Raw genomic sequence first — 19,899 nt, forward strand, 5'->3', positions numbered from 1 at the left:
AACCCCCTAGTGCTGGTGCCCCCCATCTGTTCTCATCCTGGCCACTCTTTTTATAGAGGTTACACTCCAGCTTCTCCTGCCTCTTGGACAAACCCAGAGCCAGTTTCTTCCTCCTCAGGGCCAGCCAGGGAGCTCCAAGCTTCTGGGATGCATGAGGGCCTTATGTGGTCTGAATAACTTCTGAACCCCAGCTCATCTCTCCCAGGGATATAGAGCTTTAGGTCTCCAGGCAGCACAGCTCCCAGTAGCTGCTCAGGTTCTTACAGTCCCAGCACTCGACAATAGAGTTGTGCTCCTCACAGCAGGAAGGACTGTGCTGGGAAGCAGCTCTCTCAGGGCGGTGCCAATCACACGTGCAACACATTTCTCCTGAGCACCTTTGACGTGCAGGGTGCAGGGCTACACCTGGGCATGCAGGGACCTTGCACTCAGACCTTGTCCAGGTCTGATTCTGCCATCACCAGCTGTGTGACCTTGGGCAAGTGACTTAACCTCTCTGAGCCTCAGGTTCCTTATTAGTGAAGTGGCACGTAAACCTTTAAAGAAGATTTAAAGCACCAAGCCTACCAGAGTGTACACACAGAATAATCGCTGCTGTGACCATGCCAGTCACACAGCTGTGACATGGAGCCCAGAGTTCTACCCACAGAACCCTCTCAAAGTGGGAGAGCTTGACTTCCCAGTAACACCATATAGCAATAGTTGAAAGGATGTTTTCTTTAAGCCTTTCCTAAAGTGGCCCAGAGAGGTGAAGCAACTTACCCAAAATCACACAGCTCCTAGTTGTCAAAGGGTGGACTAGAGCCCAGGTCTCTCTCCCTTAATCCAGTGTTCCCGGAACTTCCCTGGGTATCCGCCCATGAGACTCCCCGTAGGGAAGCCTGACCATCTCCCCAGCTCTACACTCCCTCAGGTGCCCCCTTCACACTCACATGGTGCTTGGTCACAGGCCTTTGTCATGCTGCCTGCCACTGTTTATTTTGTGACCTCTGTTTACTGCCCTCCCCACTGCCCCAGAGAGTAGGCTCCACAAAGGCAGAGGCCGCCCCTGGTGTCTGACATCGTGCCTGTCAGTGTGCAGAGGCCGTGCCCCTGTGCTGGATGGTGAGTGATGGTGAACGTTCCCTCCAGGACTGCAGGCTGCTCCCTGTGGGCACTCGCTGGCTGTGGGGCGAGGCTGGCCAGGACTACTCTGCTCGCCAACTGGACAGGCTCTGAGCCCAGAAACAACTGGTCCTCCCAGGGAGCATGGAGCCTTGGAGAAAACAGCCAGGGCCAGGTGTAGCTCACTGAGGCAGGCTGCAGACACAGGCTGCCTGGTGGCCCCCATCCAGGGACCTCCACGGGGCTGGGGGTAGATGGGATGAAGGGCCATGCTCTATTTCTTGAATTCTAGCATATTTACAGTTTCAAACATTGGCACCCGTTTATGAGGCCAGTCAGTCCTGCTCACACAGAGCCCAAGTTTCTTTCAGGCACATCCCCAGTGTGCTATTCTTGTTCTGTTTTTGTTTTTTGAGACAGGATCTTGCTGTGTCACCCAGGTCAGAGTGCAGTGGTGTGATCACAGTTCACTGCAGCCTCCATCTCCCGGACTCAAGTATTCCTCTCACCTCAGCCTCCTGAATAGTTGGGACTACAGGCATGCACCACTGCAGCAGGCTAAGTGTTTGTTTGTTTGTGTTTTTGGTAGAGATAGGGTTTTGCCATGTTGCCCAGGCTGGTCTCAAATTCCGGGGCTTAAGCAATCCTCCCACCTCAGCCTCCCAAAGCCTGAGATTACAGTCGTGAGCCACCACACCTGGCCTCCAATGTGACGTTCTTGCCCTTCTCCAGTTTGTAAGCGTGCCCTGTAGACATATCTGTGTGTCTGTCCACCTCTGTTCCTAGCTCTCCCCTTTGTCTCATCTGCCTTCTCTCTGTAGGGTCTCATCCCTCAATCAGTAATTCAGAGAATGTGCCTTATGGAGAAATAACACTTATTTTTAACCGCTGTGGTCCTGATGCCTGAATAAACCCACCGGGGTTCTGTAGCTACAATGGGACTCGTCTCTCTGGTTTCCCACAGCTCAGGTCTACAGTTGATGCAGTAAGAGGCCAGGTGCACCTGGCAGAGACTAATGTTGTTTTCCCCACATCCACAGTTCTGAGTTCTTGTTCATTCAGTCAAGAGAACACGTGGCCCCATAAAAAGGTACTGAACTTCTCATCTCAGCGCCACCCCTGTAGCTTTATAACTTTGGGTAAGTCTTCCACCCTGTGCCACAGTTTTCTCACCTGCAGAGTGGACATGATAGTGACACCCGCCCCTCTGGGTTGTGCTGAGGGTTAAGTGTAACACTCCTGGGACCTAGCACATAGCAAGACTCAAGAAAATTCATGTTCATAAATATTCTTATCATTATTATCATTCCTTTAAAAATATTATTCTCTTTTAAATATCTCTTATCTCTATCTGCAGCAGGAGGTGTACCCCGGGAGGAGGCATGCATCTTTCCGCTGAGGCCCCTACAGCTCTGGTTAAAGTCAAGGCCATGCCCCACCAACAGGCATGAAGTGCTTTTCCATTGTGTGTCTGGATGCCTGACAGCGCTGCCTTCCCCACCTCGCGGCGGCTCCATTTCCACTGATGTCTGCCTCTCAAGGGTATCTGGGACTCACTGCACCCAGAGGCCCTGTGACCCAGCTCCTGTCCCCACGAAAAGGAAGGAATGCGAACATCTCCACCTACCATGTGCTTTTCCTGCCTCAGTGCTGTGTCCAAATGCAGCAGGTCTTTTAAGTGAAGGCTGTAGATACATAGGTCGATGTCTACGCTGCAAAATAAAATGAGAATCGGAAAAGACTTTCAGGGTATCAGAAATGATGAGTAAGGATATTGGCATGTCCCTAATCAGTACAAGCCACAGCACACCCTGCCTCAGACTCTCATTCTGCAGCATGCTGAGGGCCTTACACTTACTCCAGGTTTATAAGAAGGGATCTAATGAGCTGTTTGAAACCCACTAATGGCCAGAAGAGAACAGATGGTGTCAGAGACATAGCTGCCTGGGACTTCCAAGAGAAAACCAAAGGAGAGAGGGAAGGGAGAGAAATAAAAATGATGTTTCCTCCTTTGAGTATTTTCTTAAAAAAAATTTATTTACTTATCTTTTCAGAAACAGAGTTTTGCTCTGTCTCCCAGGCTGGAGTGCAGCGGTACAATCACAGCTCACTGCAGCCTCCACCTCCTGGGCTCAAGCAATCCTCCCTCCTCAGCCTCCCGAGTAGCCAGGACTACAGGCGTGTGCCACCATACCCCACTGATTTTTGTATTTTATTTTAGAGAGAGGGTCTCACTATGTTGCCTAGGCTGGTCTTGAACTCCTGAGCTCAAGCAATCCACCCACCTTGGCCTCCCAAATGTTGGGATTACAGGCGTGAGCCATGGTGCCCAACCTCAAGCATTTTCATGTCTATCATCACATGTCATCCTTCCTCAGTGCCTTAGCGGAGACATTCTCATGCCCATTTTACAGATGCAGAAACTGACTCAGGGAAGAGAGAATCAGAGAAATCAAGTGTCCATCAGAGGGTCAGCGGGGGCAGATACACGGCAGAGTGTAAAAGTCTTTGACCTTTTTTCCCTTTAGGCAAATGCATTTTAAATGATGACTCTCCCACCCAAACCATTTCAAATCCTCTAAGTCCAAATGCTGAAAGAAAGCCATTCTAAGCCAGGCCTGGCCAATCCAAGAAGGCCCCTCTTTAATGAAGTCCCTTCTGCCTGGTCCACCTTCAGGCTCAAGGCGCTGAGCCCAGTCTTTTTGCAGCAGCCCTGAGCAGAGGCTGTGCCCTGGCTCATCCCAATCCCTTGGATTCACGGAATTGTGGAGCAGAGAGAGGCCTGAGGCCTGGTGTGTGAACTGCCAGCCTGAGTTTCTCAAGCCCCTACCATGTGCAGAACCCTGTACTGGGCTGGATCAAACCTGGCTCCGTCACTAACCGCTGTGTGACCAGCAAGTCACGCAGCCTCTCTGCGTTTACCTTTATTCTTTGTGAACTGGGGGAAATGACAGTACGAACTTCACAGGGGTATTAAGAGAAATTCATTCGTTCACTGATTAATATTTATTGATTGCTGAAACTGTCCCAGGCTCCCCCTCACTGGGCAAAATCCTCATGAGATCATTAATCCCTGTAAAGTGATTAGCACTCTGCCCACGTAATCAACTTCACCAGCAGCTAAGGGCACACCAGTGATTAAATGAGGTCTCCTTGTCGTCTCTCCCCGGGGATCAGGCCTGACTCCATAACCCCAGTATTGGGCAACACAGCACAAATGCATCTGGGGCTCTGACGGTGACGCTGGGTCACTGTGTGTCCCTGGCAGAGTCACTAAACTTCTCCGGGCCTCTGTTTCCTCCTCTGACAATGATGTGACCCCCTGGCCCACTCCAAGAGGACCAGAAGTCTCATCCTCCATCGCCCCTTCTCCTTACCTCTCACAAGCCAGCACCTCGGGGAAGGCGTTCACCCGGAGGAAGGTGCGGCTGAGAAACCTGTCATCGCTGGTGGCCGAGTGGACGCTGGATGAGGAGCTGCAGTCGTCCTTCTCACCCTGGCTCAGGCTCCCCAGGCTGCTGGAAGGGGAGGCCTCTACCGGCTGGTGCGGCAAAACAGCCTGCTTTAAGTTTTCATGCAGAGACGGGTTGGAGGAGCCATCGGCCAGAGGCTGGGGTGGCAGTAGGAAAGTCACACTCATTCCATGTGATGCCTCGGGGATTTGATCTAGTATTCATAATTCTACCAGTGACTCATGCTAGCCGCTCACAGGAAGGCCTGGCTGGAGGAGACTGGCCAGGGTGCCAGCAGATATCACAGAGCTTCCATCCCAGGTTCTGCCACACCCACATCCCAAAGGCCTGAATCACAGTTCACTTGTCCTCATGAGGCCAGCCCCTTTGCACCAGGCTCCTTCCCCTAAACTGCCAACCTGGATCTGTGCCCCGGACACCCAGCTGCACCCTCCTCTCAGCTGCCAACTCTGACCTCCTCCACAGCCAGTGCTTGCCCTGACCCAGTTCTCTCGCTGCTGTCCGACCCCCTGGCCTGCTCCCTCCATGAATCCTGCCAACCACCTGTCCTTCGCCTGCACAGAGCAGGAGTCACCCTCCTGCCCCCCGCCCACCAACGGGCTCCACGCTCCTAATCAAGAAGCTGGAGCACAATGCACACCAGGCCCACAGGAGGTCACAGCCTGGGGCCTGGCACAGCTACAGGGCCCAGCAAATGTCAGCCTCCACCTCTGGCGGCCCAAGCCACACTGAAGTGACTCTGGCTTAGACGCTCCTGGTCACTTCATAATTCTGGGCCTTTCCAGACTTTGGTCTCCCTGCCTGAAACACCCCCCATTTGTTGTTTGCTGGGTGGAAGTGTCCCTCCCTCCAGGTATGGATTTCGGACACCATACTGGCTGCACAGGTCCCTGGGCGTCTGCCTCTTGCCTATTTCATCACGTAGTGTCCTGCATTCTCAGTGTATTCTGATCCACCCAGGCAGTGAGGGCCTCCAGGGTGGGGCTGACGCTCTGCTGACCACGGCGTGATCCCCAGGGCCCATGCAGGGCCTACCCAGAGGATGGAGAAATGCCCTTTATCCACCCACCCGTCCCACCCTTCAATCATGTGAAGGACGTGGTTCCCAATGTGGGTTCCAGGGAACAGTTCCATGAGCCAGTTACTGCTCACCACAAAGATTCCATGGAAAAATTAGTTCGGGAAAGCCTGTGTTAAACAAGGTAACATATTCCTTTGGTGCAGGAATTCTCAGAACCTTCAATAGGCTTTGGCTATCTTCAAAAGCAAGTAACAATTGAAAGATCCTAACATGTTCTGAGTGCTTAGATGTTGTGTGCTGTTCTGAGCTCTTATGTATGTTATCCTGTGTAACACACAAACAACTGGGCAAGGCAGGAGCACCAACACCCCCATTTCACAGATAAAGAGACTGAGGCAGGAGAAGTCAGGAAGCACCACACAGTGAACGGCTGAGATGGGGTTAGGACTGAGTCGCTGTGACTCCAGAGCTCGTCATCCTGACCACCAAGAAGGCAAGCCACATTTTCCCAAACTTATTTCACTAGGAAACTTTTTTGCACAAAGCACCTCCCAGGCTGAGGGCTCCTGGAAGCGCCATGGAAGGTGTAACCATAGCCAGGTGCTGGGGTCTGACTCAGGCTCTGCCACTTCCTGTCACATGACCTCAGGTCACTAGCCACTCTGGGCCTCAGTTTCCTTATGTGTAAAGTGGAGACAATATTATTTACCTGATAGGCATAACACCAAGTTGAACTGCCTAATGCATGACAAATACTTAGCACGACACTGGCCCTGTGCACTTAAGTGTTCAGTAAGTGCCAGTTGCTGGCATTAGTCCAGAGCTCTGTGAATGAGGATTAGCGCTCAGATCTGAGTCGGTATCAGTGTTTGTATTAGTGTTAAAAAGGCAGAGAGGGAGCTGTCCTACTGTGCTGTCACCTCGTGTCCCCGGGGATACGAGGAACCATGAAACTTCCTTACCATGGTTACCATGGGCATGTCCTGCTCCTGATAACACTGCTGTAAGACAGATTAACCCTAAGTTTTGCTCCATTACAAAGCCTCAAAACTATCCCTATTAAAACAACTTGCCATAAAACCCTCAAACAGGACCAAACATCGCACAGTTAATCCCCCCACTTTCCTCCCAATCTCTGGCACATGACGGAAGTAACTGGCTTTCTACGATGGAGCTCAGGACTCTCACCCGGAACTTCTGATTGATGGGGTAGATGACTTTGGCCTTCAGGGCGAATGCTGTGATATTGCTGTTGGAAGGCGGCTCACATTCCTGGGAGGGAAAGACACAAACAGCGTGGGAAACTTTCTGTAAAACGTAGGGTAAGTTGTCAAGTTTTTCCAAAATGCCACATCCCATTTGTAATAGCAGCCTCAGAAAGGGATGATGATAGGTATACTTAGATTCATGTTAGCTCTTCTTTGCCAGAAGGAAAATGAATGGGTGAGTGGACAAACAGATGGATGGATAGATGGATAGATGGGTGAATGAATGGGTGGGTGGGCAGATGGATAGATGAGTGGATGGATGGATAGGTAGACAGAAGAATAGATGAGTGGTTGGATGGAAGGATGGACAGACAGATGGATCAGTGAATGAAAAGGTAGAGAGATAGATGGGTGGATAAAAAAATAGATGGGTATATGGACAGATGGATGAACAGACAAATGCTATCAAAAGAGAATGGCACAATGTTCATTTAATTACAATTCTTCAGCTTTAGAAGAAATAAAGATTTGAATAACTTGAGAATAATTAACAAGAGAGTCTCCTAAGGATTAGAAAAAGCAAACACACAAAATAATTTTAGCATTGCCAGGGTTAGTATAAGCACATGCAGCCATATTCACACAAGAGTTGGGATTAGACCCTTAAACAAAAGGAAGTGGTTGGGCAAGTCTTCTAACTTCTCTGAACCTCAGTCTTCCCAGATAGTAAACCAGCAGAGTATCTGCCCTTGAGGACCATGTACACGAAGCACCCTGCCGAGTCACTAGAATAGAGAAGCAACTCATCAGTGGGCCGCTATGCATAGTGGCACAAAAACCACTGTCAAATCCTGCTCAGGAATCACCTCTCCTGACTCATTAATAAGAAGCTGGATGGACTTATCCATGGCCTGCCCTATATGCCCACATCCTCTGCATCTCTCTCGTGTTGGGTCATCCCCATCCCAGCCCTGCACTTTGTAAAGTCAGTGCTGAATCAATGCTTTGGAAACAACCAGATAGTGAATGAAGATAAGCAGACAGGCAAGCCTGGAGCCTGGCACTGCAGACTGTGAGAAATCTCTACCGGGCAATTCTGAACACACCGATGGAAGAAAACTGCATCTGCGTCAATTCCAGTGCTTCTCAACCATGTCTTGAAGAGTGAGCTCCATCAGCAATAACCGATTTTCAATCACAAAGTTCACCTTGGAATAAGACACCCTACTGTGGGAAACACAGAAGGATTGATCATTTGCTCCTAATTTGGGGTGTTGACACAGCCTCCACTGAGCCAGAACTGTGACCCAGATATATCTCCAGGAAGAGCTGCACCGTGATGCCCTGTGAGCAACACGAGAGTGACACTCCACACCAGGGGCTCCTGTTCTTGTCATTTCTCTGTACCTTACAATTCACAAAAAGACTTGGGTGACAAGAATGGGGGAAGACCCTTCATTATACCTTATACAAAATTAATTCAAGATGGATTGAAGACTTAAATGTAAAACCTAAAACTATAAAAACCCTACAAGAAAATCTAGGCGATACCATACAGGACATAGGCAGAGGCAAAGATTTCATGACAAAAGCACCAAAAGCAACAAAAGCAAAAACTGACAAATGCGATCTAATTAAAGAGCTTCTGCACAGCAAAAGAAACTATCATCAGAGTGAAAGACAATCTACAGAAGTGGAGAACATTTTTGCAATCTATCCATCTGACAAGGGTCTAATATCCAGAGTCTACAAGGAACTTAAACAAATTTACAAGAATAAAACAACCCCATTACAAAGTGGGCAAAGAACATGAACAGACACTTCTCAAAAGAAAACATTCATGTGGCCAACAAACATATGAAAAAAAGCTCAACATGGCTGATCATTAGAGAAATATAAATCCAAACCACAATGAGATACCATCTCATGCCAGTCAGAATGGCGCTTATTAAAAAGTCAAGAAACAACAGATGCTGGTGAGGCTGCGGGAAAAAGGAAAACTTTTACACTGTTGGTGGGAGTGTAAATTAGTTCAACCATTGTGGAAGACAGTATGGCGATTCCTCAAAGACCTAGAAGCAGAAATGCCATTTGTCCCAGCAATCCCATTACCGGGTATCTACCCAAAAGAATAGAAATCATTCTACGATAAAGATACATGCACACGTATGTTCATTGCAGCACTATTCACAATAGCAAAGACATGGAATCAACCCAAAAGCCCATCCATGACAGACTGGGTAAAGAAAATGTGGTACATATACACTATGGAATACTATGCAGTCATAAAAAGGAACAAGATCATGTCCTTTGCAGGGGCATAGATGGAGCTGGAAGCCATTATCCTCAGCAAACTAACACAGGAACAGAAAACCAAACACCACACGTTCTCACTTATAAGTAGAAGCTGGACAGTGAGAACACATAGACACACTGGGTCAGGGAAACAACACACACTGGAGCCTGTGAGGGGGTGAGGAGAGGGAGACGATCAGGGAGAATAGCTAGTGCATGCTGGGCTTAACATCTAGGTGATGGGATGATCTGTGCAGCAAACCACCATGGCACACATTTACCTGTGTAACAAACATGCACATCCTGCACACGTACCCCAGAACTTAAAATAAAAGTTGAAGGGAAGGTTTTAAGAAGTAAAAAAAAAAAACTAACAGAGAAGACCACCAACATACGCTACCTCCCTAAGCTTCCAAGGACCCTGCCACAGAGGTCACTGTCTCCATTTCCAGACAGAGAAAATGAGTCACAGAGAGGTGAAGCCACATGCCCAAGGCCACTCAGCTAATCATCGCTAGAACCAGGATCTGAATTCAGCTTTGCTGGCCCCAGGTCCGCCCTCTTTAGCCGATGCCAAGCTGGCTCTGTCAACATGATGTGAATAAGAGCAAAAGTAAGTGCCATGAAGTTTAAAAGGAAGTGGGGGTTTGTAGAAAAGGTCCCTGGGCTTGGTTTCACCGTGTTCAGGAAACTACATCAGATACTGAGGCACCGTACACTTCCATATCCCAGGTCCCCACATCCAACCGACCACCAATCAATCCCATCAACTTAACCTCCTAAATCTCTCTGTAATCCATGGCCCTGGCCTATGCCTCCAGCACATTTACCCCGAAGATGTGCAATCACTTCCTAACCAGCTCCTCATCCATGTATTGAGGGTCTACCGTGTCCAGCCACCTTATGCATGTTTGCCCATTTAATTATCACACATCAGTCAGCTTGGGAAGGTGGGGACTATTATTATCACGCCCACCTTATGGTGCTGCGAACTGAGGATCAGAGGTTAACACCTTCCAATTCATTCTCCACGTGGGAATCAAATGATCTTTTTTTTTTTTTGAGACTCTGTCGCCCAGGCTGCAGTGCAGTGGCACGATCTGGGCTCACTGTAACCTCCGCCTCCCGGGTTCACGCCATTCTCCTGCCTCAGCCTTCCAAGTAGCCGGGACTACAGGTGCCTGCCACCATGCCTGGCTAATTTTTTGTATTTTAGTACAGACAGAGTTTCACCATGTTGGCCAGGATGGTTTCAATCTCCTGACCTCGTGATCCGCCGTCTTCGGCCTCCCAAAGTGCTGGGATCACAGGCGTGAGCCACCGCCCCCGGCCTGAATGATCTTTTTAAGCATGAATTTCCATCGATGCACCTCTTAAAACCCTTCCTGGCCTCCCTCTGACCTGAGGGTACAGAGCGTGGCCTGCTCTCAATCCCCTGCATTCTGGCCCACTTTCTGCTTGAAGTTTTGTCAGTGAACAAGGAATGGCAGGAAGATGGAAAAGGCTGAACTCAGGACTAATTTTCAAGGTCCACCGCAAAATGAAAATGAGGATTCTTATGTAATAATGATTAAGAATTTCAAGACAGTGACAGCAGAGTCCACCAGCCAAGAGGGGGCCTATCTGAGCGTGGTCCCTGTGACTTCACAGGTCACACCCAGGACAGCAGCCCTGGCTGACTATCCAGGGGAGACACATTTGCTCAACGGAAAGATACAAAAGCAAAAGGGCCCTGTGCATTCTTAAACTTCCTACAAACAGGGGAGAAAAGAAAGGACAAAGAAAAGGGTGACCATGAGAGAAAAGCAAAATCCCTGCTTCCCAGGAGTTTACCTTCAAGAGGGGAATACAAAACAAAAACCTAATTATGAAAAGGAAAGGGCTGGGCGCAGTGGCTCACACCTGTAATCCCAGCACTTTAGGGGGCCAAGGCGGGCAGATCATGAGATCAGGAGTTCAAGACCAGCCTGACCAACACAGTGAAACCCCGTCTCTACTAAAAATACAAAAATTAGCTGGGTGTGGTGGCAGGTGCCTGTAATCCCAGGTACTCCGGAGGCTGAGGCAGGAGAATCGCTTGAATCCGGGAGGCGGAGGTTGCAGGGAGCTGAGATCGCATCACTGTGCTCCAGCCTGGGCAACAGAGTAAGATTTCGTCTCAAAAACAAAAAGAAGGAAAGGATGTTGGTGCAGAGCCCACCTGAGACCTGTAGGCGCAGCACCTGGGGATGGAGGAGTTGGGAAATGGGCATCAGAAACACATCCTGGCTGGCAGGAAGGCTCCACCTTATCTACCAGCAGACTGCAACCCCTGCAGGGCCAGCCCAAGGACGGTCATGGTCTTTGCCAGGGGATGCAAGGATGCAGGAGCATGTGACACCCAAAATCAGGGAAGGAGCAGGCTCTGCTACCTGAACAGGAGCCACCGCCTTTAGTTTTTATTTTTTTGTTTTTTTTTTTTAATTTTTTCGCCTTTAGTTTTTAAAAGCTCTCCTCATTAAGGTCAGGTGTCCTCCAGATTCCAAGAGTCTCCCCAGCCAAAGCAATACAATTATTTAGAAAATTGGTTGCAGCGAAATCTACAAGGTAAAACTTCCTCAGCTAGAGCAATGCAATTATTCAGCAAATTGGTTAAAGTGTAATTGCAGGAAAGGAGAAGCCATTTCCGTCACCAGTATAAAGGGGTTCTTTTCAGAGAATGCGAAAATGCATCCTTAATGGCTCTACCCACTCTCCCTCCCTCCACAGCAAAGGAATGGGATGGAGAGACGGAGGCTGTGGAATAGCATGCCTCAGAGCCTTCTGGAATTTTCTGTTTGTTTTCGGCTGAGATGAGTTGTTCATTAAACAGAGGTCATCCAAGGCGTGGCAGGAACCATAAGGCCCTGGTTTTCTGTGCACTGGAGGACAAGAAAGTTATAGCTCGACCCACTGGGCCAAAGCAGCCCTGACCGCATATTTTGACAAGCTCAGTCTGCAGAAAGCAAGAGCATTCTGACAAGCCAGTCACTGGAACAAGCAGATCTTTCACTTAATCCTTGGCAATTATTAGCTTGATAATAGGCATCTGCTAGGTGTAGCTGAATAGTGAACAAGTAAGACATTACTAGGCAGAAAAAAATAACCTTACAGCAGGGTAGAAAGACTTAGGCCCCCCTGCACACACTGATTAAGCACCTATTCTGTGGCAGGAATGTTTACAGGCATTAACTCAGCCCTGGGTGACTCGGGGATGGCAGGGGGAGCACCATCACTGCTGTCATTTTAAATGAGAAACCTGAGGTTCAGACAGATTATGCTTCCTGCCCAACATCACACAGCAAACATGTGGCAGAGCTGGGACTGGGTTCCAGAATTCTAGGTCCCAAAGCCAGCACTGTTTTCGTCACATTCAAGGACACCGTATGTGTGAGCAGTGTTGTTTGTTTAACAGCTTTGAGATTTAATTCACATACCCTGAAGTTCATTCATGTAAAGTATAATATTTCCTAGTTTTCAGTATCTTCAGATATGTGCAGCCATCACTATAGTCAACTTTATTTATTTGAGACAGAGTCTCGCTCTGTCACTTAAGCTGGAGTGCAGTGGCACAATCTTGGCTCACAGCAACCTCCGCCTCCTGGGTTCAAGCAATTCTCCTGCCTCAGCCTCCCAAGTAGCTAAGACTACAGGCACACACCACCACGCCCAGCTGATTTTTGTGTTTTTAGTAGAGATGGGGTTTCACCATGTTGGCCAGGCTGGTCTCGAACTCTTGACCTTAAGTGTCTGCCCACCTCAGCCTCCCAAAGTGCTGGGATTTCAGGTGTGAGCCACCACGCCCAGTCTATAGTCAACTTAAAACATTCTCATGGCATCAAAGAGAAACCCGGTCCTCTTTTGCTGTCACCCCATCCCTCCCCTTCCTCTGCTCCAGCCCCTGGAAACCACTAATCTCCTTTTGTCTGTATAAATCTTCCTGTTCTAGACATTTCACAGGAATGGAATCCTGTAACATGTGGTGTTTTGTGAGTGGCGTCTTTCATTTAGCATGTTTGCCAGGTTCATCCAGGTTGTAGCATGGATCGGCCCCTCATTTTATTTTATGGCCAAATAACCTTCCAATGTCTGCATATATCACGTTTTATTTTTCCAGTTTTTCCATTTCGGTTGTTTCCACATTTTGGCTATTGTGAATAGTGTTGCTTTGAACATCTGTGTACAAGTTTTCGGGTGGACATCTGTTTTCACATCTGTCAGCAGATTCTACTAGTGTGAGAGGGTGGGATGGGGCAGAGCAGTAGAGATGAGCGGAAGAGACACACAGAGACAGGGAGATGCTGTGGACCTGCAGCTCACACACTGCCACAAAGACACACACAGAAAGACCCACAGAGACACGTGAGTGGTGGGCTGGGACACACACAGACACACGTGGAGAGGCAAGACACAGTATCAGAGGCAGCACAGGGCACATCCAAATAGGGACTCAATCAGTGTTTGCAGGTTCTAAAGTCTTTCTACCCTGCTGTAAAGTTAACTCATATTTTCCTGCCTAGTAATGTCTTACCTGTTCACTATTCAGTTACACCTAGCAGATACCCATTATCAAGCTAATAATTACCAAGGGTAAAGTTAAAGATCTGCTTGTTCCAGACTCATCTCCTGCAAGCCATGTCCCGGGAAAGCAGCAGAGGCTTGCCCATCTCTCCCCTGCTCCATGTTGGCCAAGGGCAGGGCAGTGCCCCCCTCCATAGGATCCTGATAGCCAGGGAGGGAGATGCAGGGCTGATGCAAAAACTGATTGTTCAGAGTAATTAGAAGCTGAGCCCTACTGACTTTGGACCTTTGGGGAAATTCGTTTTTAAATCCCCAGCCCACTTTCTTCTGTGGTAAGCTGAGGCTGCGGAACAGGATGGAACAGGTTGGAAAGGGGCAGAGGCTAGGAGTCGGGTGTGCAGACGTAGCACTCCTGAGCAGGGGCCTGGCAAACCCAAGGACAAATATCAGCTTGGCTACTCTCCAGCTGCGGGACTCAGGAGAGTAGCCTACCTCTGAGCCTCGGCTTCCTCATCTGGAAAACGGGAATATAACTCAGCTCAGCCTCACGTGGCTGCTGAGAGAAGGGCACGAGATCACTCACGTGAGTGTTGGCATCACTCACAGGTGAAAGGTGTAAAACTGCCTGGCATGAGTAGATGCTAAAAAATAACGCTAGTTCAATCTCTCCCCTTATTCCAGAAGACGAAGCCTGCGGTACTTTCTAGGAGACAAGGAGGTGACTAGAAATGTCACATCCTCTCCACCCACGGGGCTCACCCAGAAAGCGATGTTCTGTGGATAGAGTAAGGGTTTCAGGAAGGCAGGAACAAAGAGAATTTTTTTAACATCTCTTCCAGAGGCCCAGCACTCCTACTCCTAGAGATTTAATTAAAGGAATTAAAATGAAATGAAAATAAACAAACGCATACACCAACATTCATAGTCGGCTTATTCATCACAGACAAATTCTAAAAACAGCCCAGTCCACCAATGAAACACCCACCAAATGGAGAGCAATCAACAAAGCGTGGCACATCCACACAGTTGACTGCCACTGAGCAACAAAAATGGGGGAATAATTGATATACGCAATGAAAGGGAAACATCTCAAGGCATTCTGTGGAGGAAACACGGGCACGGAACAGCACAATTCCATTTGCATAAGGTTCTAGAACCACAGAACCAACCAACGGAAATCCCACGCATGGGTGCCTCTGGAAGTGTGTAGGGGTGGGGAGTGACCAGAAAAGGGCACTAGAGGACTTGCTGGGTGATGAAAACACTCTCAGTGGGTGTATTGGTTCTAAGGGATATGCAGTTCTCACAACTCATCAAACTGTAAAACCTAAAGTCTGCGCATTTGATTGTATGTAAATTATGCCTCAAAAAAGCAGCCCATTGGGAAACTGTATCTGTCAGAGGCTTGTCTACATGACACCTGGCTGCCAGGGGGACACTCCACCTCCCACATGTGCCTCCACAACAAACACCAACACCAAGCTTACATCAACAGCTTCCTTGTCCTTTGACATCTGCACTTCTCTCTTCCTCCTCCTCGATGGGGAGCCAGTTTCCAAGGGGGTCTGCGCATTAGACTCCAAATTCTTGAGCAGATTTTGAGTGTCGTCTTTCTAAAACCCAAAGGTCAGGAGTTGGGGGTGGATAGAAACACAACACTGAGGTCAGTTGGCCTAGTTCCCACCAAGACTTTTGCCAGTCAACTCCCCCAGTCCAGCAGCCACTTCTGCTCGCCTCTGTGCTTCTCAGGCTTGGTCCTGTGTGTGTAATGCCTCCCACCCTACGTGGGGTCTGCTACACGTCCTTCAAGACTGAACAGGTCACCTTCCTGAGAAATCCCCCTAAGGCCTCCAGGATGCCCCCATTTCAGAGCACCTTCAGGACTTGAGCCAAGATGCAGAGCAAAGCTTGTTCCATTTTTCTTCTAGGTTGGGACCCCCAGTGGACTGGGAGCTCCTTGGATTTAACAACTAAGCATGGGAAATGGCACATGCATATTAATGTTCCTGTTGATTTTGATCACTCCATTGAATGGTTTTTAAGAAAATATGTTAGGTGACCTTAAATTATAGAGTAGTTTCTGTTCTGAACTACAATGAGTGCTCATTATTTATGGATTCTGTATTTGCCAATTCCTGTACTTGCTAAAATTTATTTATAACTCCCAAACCAATGCTCATGGTGCTTTTACAGTTATTCACAGATACACACAGAGGATGAACAATCTGAGTTGCCCGGCATGCATGTGCTCAGTTGAGATGGAACAAGGTAGCACTCTGCCTTCTTGTCTCTGCTCTCATGCTGTGAACAAACATTCTTTTCATACTCTAGTAGCACAGTTTTTGCATTCCTGTGCTTTTTCTTGGTGACTTTACTGTTTAAAATAATCACCAAACACAGTGCAGAAGTGCTATCTAGTCTCCCAAAACACAAGAAAACTATGACATGCCCTCTGGAGAAATGGGTGTGTTACAGAAGCTTCATTCAGGTATGAGTTACAGTGCTGATGTCTGTGAGTCCAGTGTTAATAAATTAAAAATATCTATCAAATAAGATATCTTTAAACTGAAACATACATAGAACTATGCTACGTATTGACTGGTTAATGGAAATGTTGTGACCAGAAGCTTGTAGGAACCTAACCCTGTTTCTCTCCTAGGAACAATGGTTCGGTGTTTACTAACGCTGTGTTCTCAGTGAGCTTATAGAACGTAACTACCACAAATAAGGAGAATAGACGATATTTAAAATTCTGTTATCCTGGATATTTCTCAACTTCTTTAATCATTAGCTGCTCATGAATATAATCTTTGAAGTAAAGAAATATCACCAGTTTGTCACTGAGTTAATCAGCTACTATTATTGAGCATCTGCTTTGTGTCAAGCCTTATTCTAGGTACTGGGAACAGAGTAATGAACAAAATACACAGCCTCGGCTTTTGTGGCATTGATATTGCAGTAAGAGAAGAAAGATGCAAACAAATAAACGAAAAAATATATAGTAATTCAGGGACAATCGTGTTCTAGAGTAACAGTGGAGGGTGGGGGAATGAAGGATGATGGGAGACAAAGTCTCTTGGACAAAGTGGCATTTGAGAAGGAACTTAAGTGAGGTCATCAGTCATTGAGATAGCTGAGGGAGGAGTATTCTAGAGAGAGAGAACAGCAAGTGCAAAGGCCTTGAGGCAGGCCCATGTTGGGCATAGAGAGAAACCTGTGTAGATGCAGCAGTCTGGGGTGAGTCTTAGGGTAGATCATGAGGCCAGAGATTTGAGAGGTTGTTTACCAAGCATGGTTGGCCAGTATAAGTGTCCTGCAAAGAAGAACCCAGTCAGATAGTCCTACAGTAAAGACATCGACGAAAAAAAATACCTATGCCACAGAAGGAGCACCAGCATCACTTGAACATGTCCAGAGGGTCACCAGCCATTTGAGAACAGACTCTAATACGAAAGATAAAATCCAAAACAAACAAAAGGAAAAAGCAAGCAGGGAACACACTACGCAAGGCGGAGAAAAAAAAAAACACCTTAAATAAACAACTAAAATATTATCAGAGAGATCAGAGAAGGTATTCCATTCATAAAATAAGAACAGGATAGAACATTCTCAGAACAAAGAAAAGACTCTTGAAAATTGAAAATACGAAAAACTCAATACAAGTATAAAGCTGAGAAACGTCTTTCTGACGGTAACGTAAAAAAGACACAGAGGGCCGGGCGCGGTGGCTCAAGCCTGTAATCCCAGCACTCTGGGAGGCCAAGATGGGTGGATCACGAGGTCAGGAGATCGAGACCATCCTGGCTAACACGGTGAAACCCCGTCTCTACTAAAAGCTACAAAAAACTAGCCGGGCGAGGTGGTGGGCGCCTGTAGTCCCAGCTACTCGGGAGGCTGAGGCAGGAGAATGGCATAAACCCGGGAGGCAGAGCTTGCAGTGAGCTGAGATCTGGCCACTGCACTCCAGTTTGGGTGACAGAGCGAGACTCCGTCTCAAAAAAAAAAAAAAAAAAAAAGACAAAGAGATGGGAAGTGAGAGAGAAAGACTAAGATTGGAAGCCCAATTCAACCTAAAAAAATGATAGGGTTCTTGGAAGAAGAGAACATACAAAAGGAAAAGAATCATCAAAGAAATCAAGAAAATGATTCTCTATCAAAAGGACATTCCAAATGCCTGGCACCATGGATGACAAATGACTTTCCCCAAGATCATCCTGGTGCAATTTTATTTATTAGGAGCAAAGGTAAAGGTTCTTTAAAATTCTACAGAGGAACAAAAGGAAAAGAGGTTTCACGTAAAGTATCAAGGATCAGAATAGAATCAGTTTTCTCAACAGCAACCATGGAAATTATGAGATGAAGCAAAGTCCCCCTCTTTTAGGGGCCTGCAAATCCCCTGCCCTAAGCCTGGAAATAAAGGAAAATCCTGACTTTCTTCAAGGGAAATTATCAGCAACTTGATAAGCAAGAAGGTAATAGTAACTCAATAGCCAGGAAGTTAGAGTCAGGAGATGTTTGGTTTCCCTACAGAAATTAAAGATAACACTTAACATATGTCCTGAGTTGTTTTTCAGAAACCTGGACCCCCTTCAAATGGATCCACTTGGAGGCTGAGGTCCTCAGCTGCCCCTTATCTGAGATCTGAACTCTAAGCACCATTCTTTGTTGGAAAGTTCTTCCTGGGGGGCCCAGAGGAAGTCATGCCCACGAGCCTGACCTAATGTTCTTTTCTGCTGAACCCACATTTTAAAACAAAGCTTCTCTTCCTTGACAAAATGCATACCAGAAAATCTTTGAATCTACCTCTGACCTGCAAGCCTCCACTTCAAGATGTCCCGCCCTTTTAGGCCAAAACCAATTGTAACCTTCGTGTACTGATTTACAATTTTGCCTATAACTTCTGCTTTCCTGAAATTTACCTATACCTTTAAAAACCCTCACCTGCAAGTCATCGGGGAGGTCAGGATTTGAGCATGAGCTGCCTAGTCCTCCTGGCTTGGTGCCCTGTGAATGAACACCTTCCTTTTTACCACTGCAAAACCTCAGTGTAGCTATCAGGTCTTACTGTGCGAGGTGAGTGGGACCCAGTTTGGTTCTACAACAGTTCTAAGACAATGGAGGCCGGATGCAGTGGCTCATGCCTATAATGGCAGCACTTTGGGAAGCCGAGGTGGGAGGATCACGAGGTCAGGAGGTCAAGACCAGCCATCTTGTTTCTAATCTCACAGACTTTACCCTCCTCCCCCAAAAGAGGCAGAAGCTGCAAGGATCTAAAATAGTGGCCATACCACTGCTGATGGAATGCCTGCCATAGGCCAGGTGTTGCCATGCACAGCCAATTCCATGAGGGCCACTTGCATATGAAGCATCCACTGGTCTCCTTCAAGCAGCCACCCCGACCCTCATCCATGCAGAGAACACAGTGGCTTTGGGGTTGGACACGTCTGTCACTTTAGCAAGTTACTTAACTCCTCTGTGCCTCAGTTTCCTCATCTGCAAAGCAGAGACATTCATGAAATCAACTCAAACTGCTGTGCAGATTCATTGAGATAATTTAGGCAGAGGGTCTAGTTCAGTGCCTGGTGAACAGTCAGCACTCAATAAACACCAGCATTGCCAGTGCTCCATCGCAGACTCCCCATGCGGTGTCATAACTGATAGCCCACTTGTAAACTTGCAACTCGTCGTTCTCCTTGAGGCTGTGAACCTCAAGCAGGCAAGGCAGGGTCTCTCCTGCTCACGAATGTGGTCCCTAGGCCAGTGACTGGCTGTAGAAGGTGCCCGAAAACTTTTACTGTGAAAAAACTTTTACTGATGAATGAAAAAATGAATGCCAATGTGGCGGCTGGAACTCAGGCCAGGCGATGTAACCCACACCAGACGGATGGAAAAGGCAGAAGCAGGAATAGGCATTCAGGCGTGGGAGTCCCAGCAGCCCTTCTGTCCCCCACGGTGAGCGGGGTCAGCATCCTGTCCAAACCCTTGGTGCTGCAGATAAGGAGACCGAGGCGTGGCGCGGATGGGCTGCTGTCTAGGATCACCCAACGGAGCGGGATGTAACAGGCACCGCAGGGGACCCCAGGTCAATGCCCTCTAGTCACCCCGCCACCTTCCTCCTGGAGCAGGAGAACCCGACGCCTGAGCTGTTGCGCGCGAAGTCCCCAACCAGGCTCAAGGAGTCGCAGAGCCGGGTCTCCAGGTCCGCAGGACCGAGAATCTACGCGCCCCGCGCCCCGCCCCACCGCTGTCTGCTCGGCCG

At 48.0% G+C, this 19,899-nt stretch overlaps 1 protein-coding gene across 1 annotated transcript in view; it reads right to left on the reverse strand.

The window, feature by feature from the left end:
* The window catches only part of EVC (Ellis van Creveld protein), a 102,482-nt gene that overhangs the window by 72,732 nt on the left and 9,851 nt on the right, over window positions 1-19,899 (reverse strand). The window contains exons 2-5 of the mRNA XM_011935450.1: window positions 15,128-15,253; window positions 6,787-6,870; window positions 4,482-4,714; window positions 2,732-2,816 (exon numbers count right to left, since the gene is read on the reverse strand). Of these exons, the coding sequence (XP_011790840.1) occupies window positions 2,732-2,816; window positions 4,482-4,714; window positions 6,787-6,870; window positions 15,128-15,253 (528 nt within the window). The remainder of the gene's footprint in view (window positions 1-2,731; window positions 2,817-4,481; window positions 4,715-6,786; window positions 6,871-15,127; window positions 15,254-19,899) is intronic.

The sequence above is a fragment of the Colobus angolensis genome, unplaced genomic scaffold (assembly GCF_000951035.1).
Source record: "Colobus angolensis palliatus isolate OR3802 unplaced genomic scaffold, Cang.pa_1.0 Scaffold143, whole genome shotgun sequence".
Lineage (NCBI taxonomy): Eukaryota > Metazoa > Chordata > Mammalia > Primates > Cercopithecidae > Colobus > Colobus angolensis.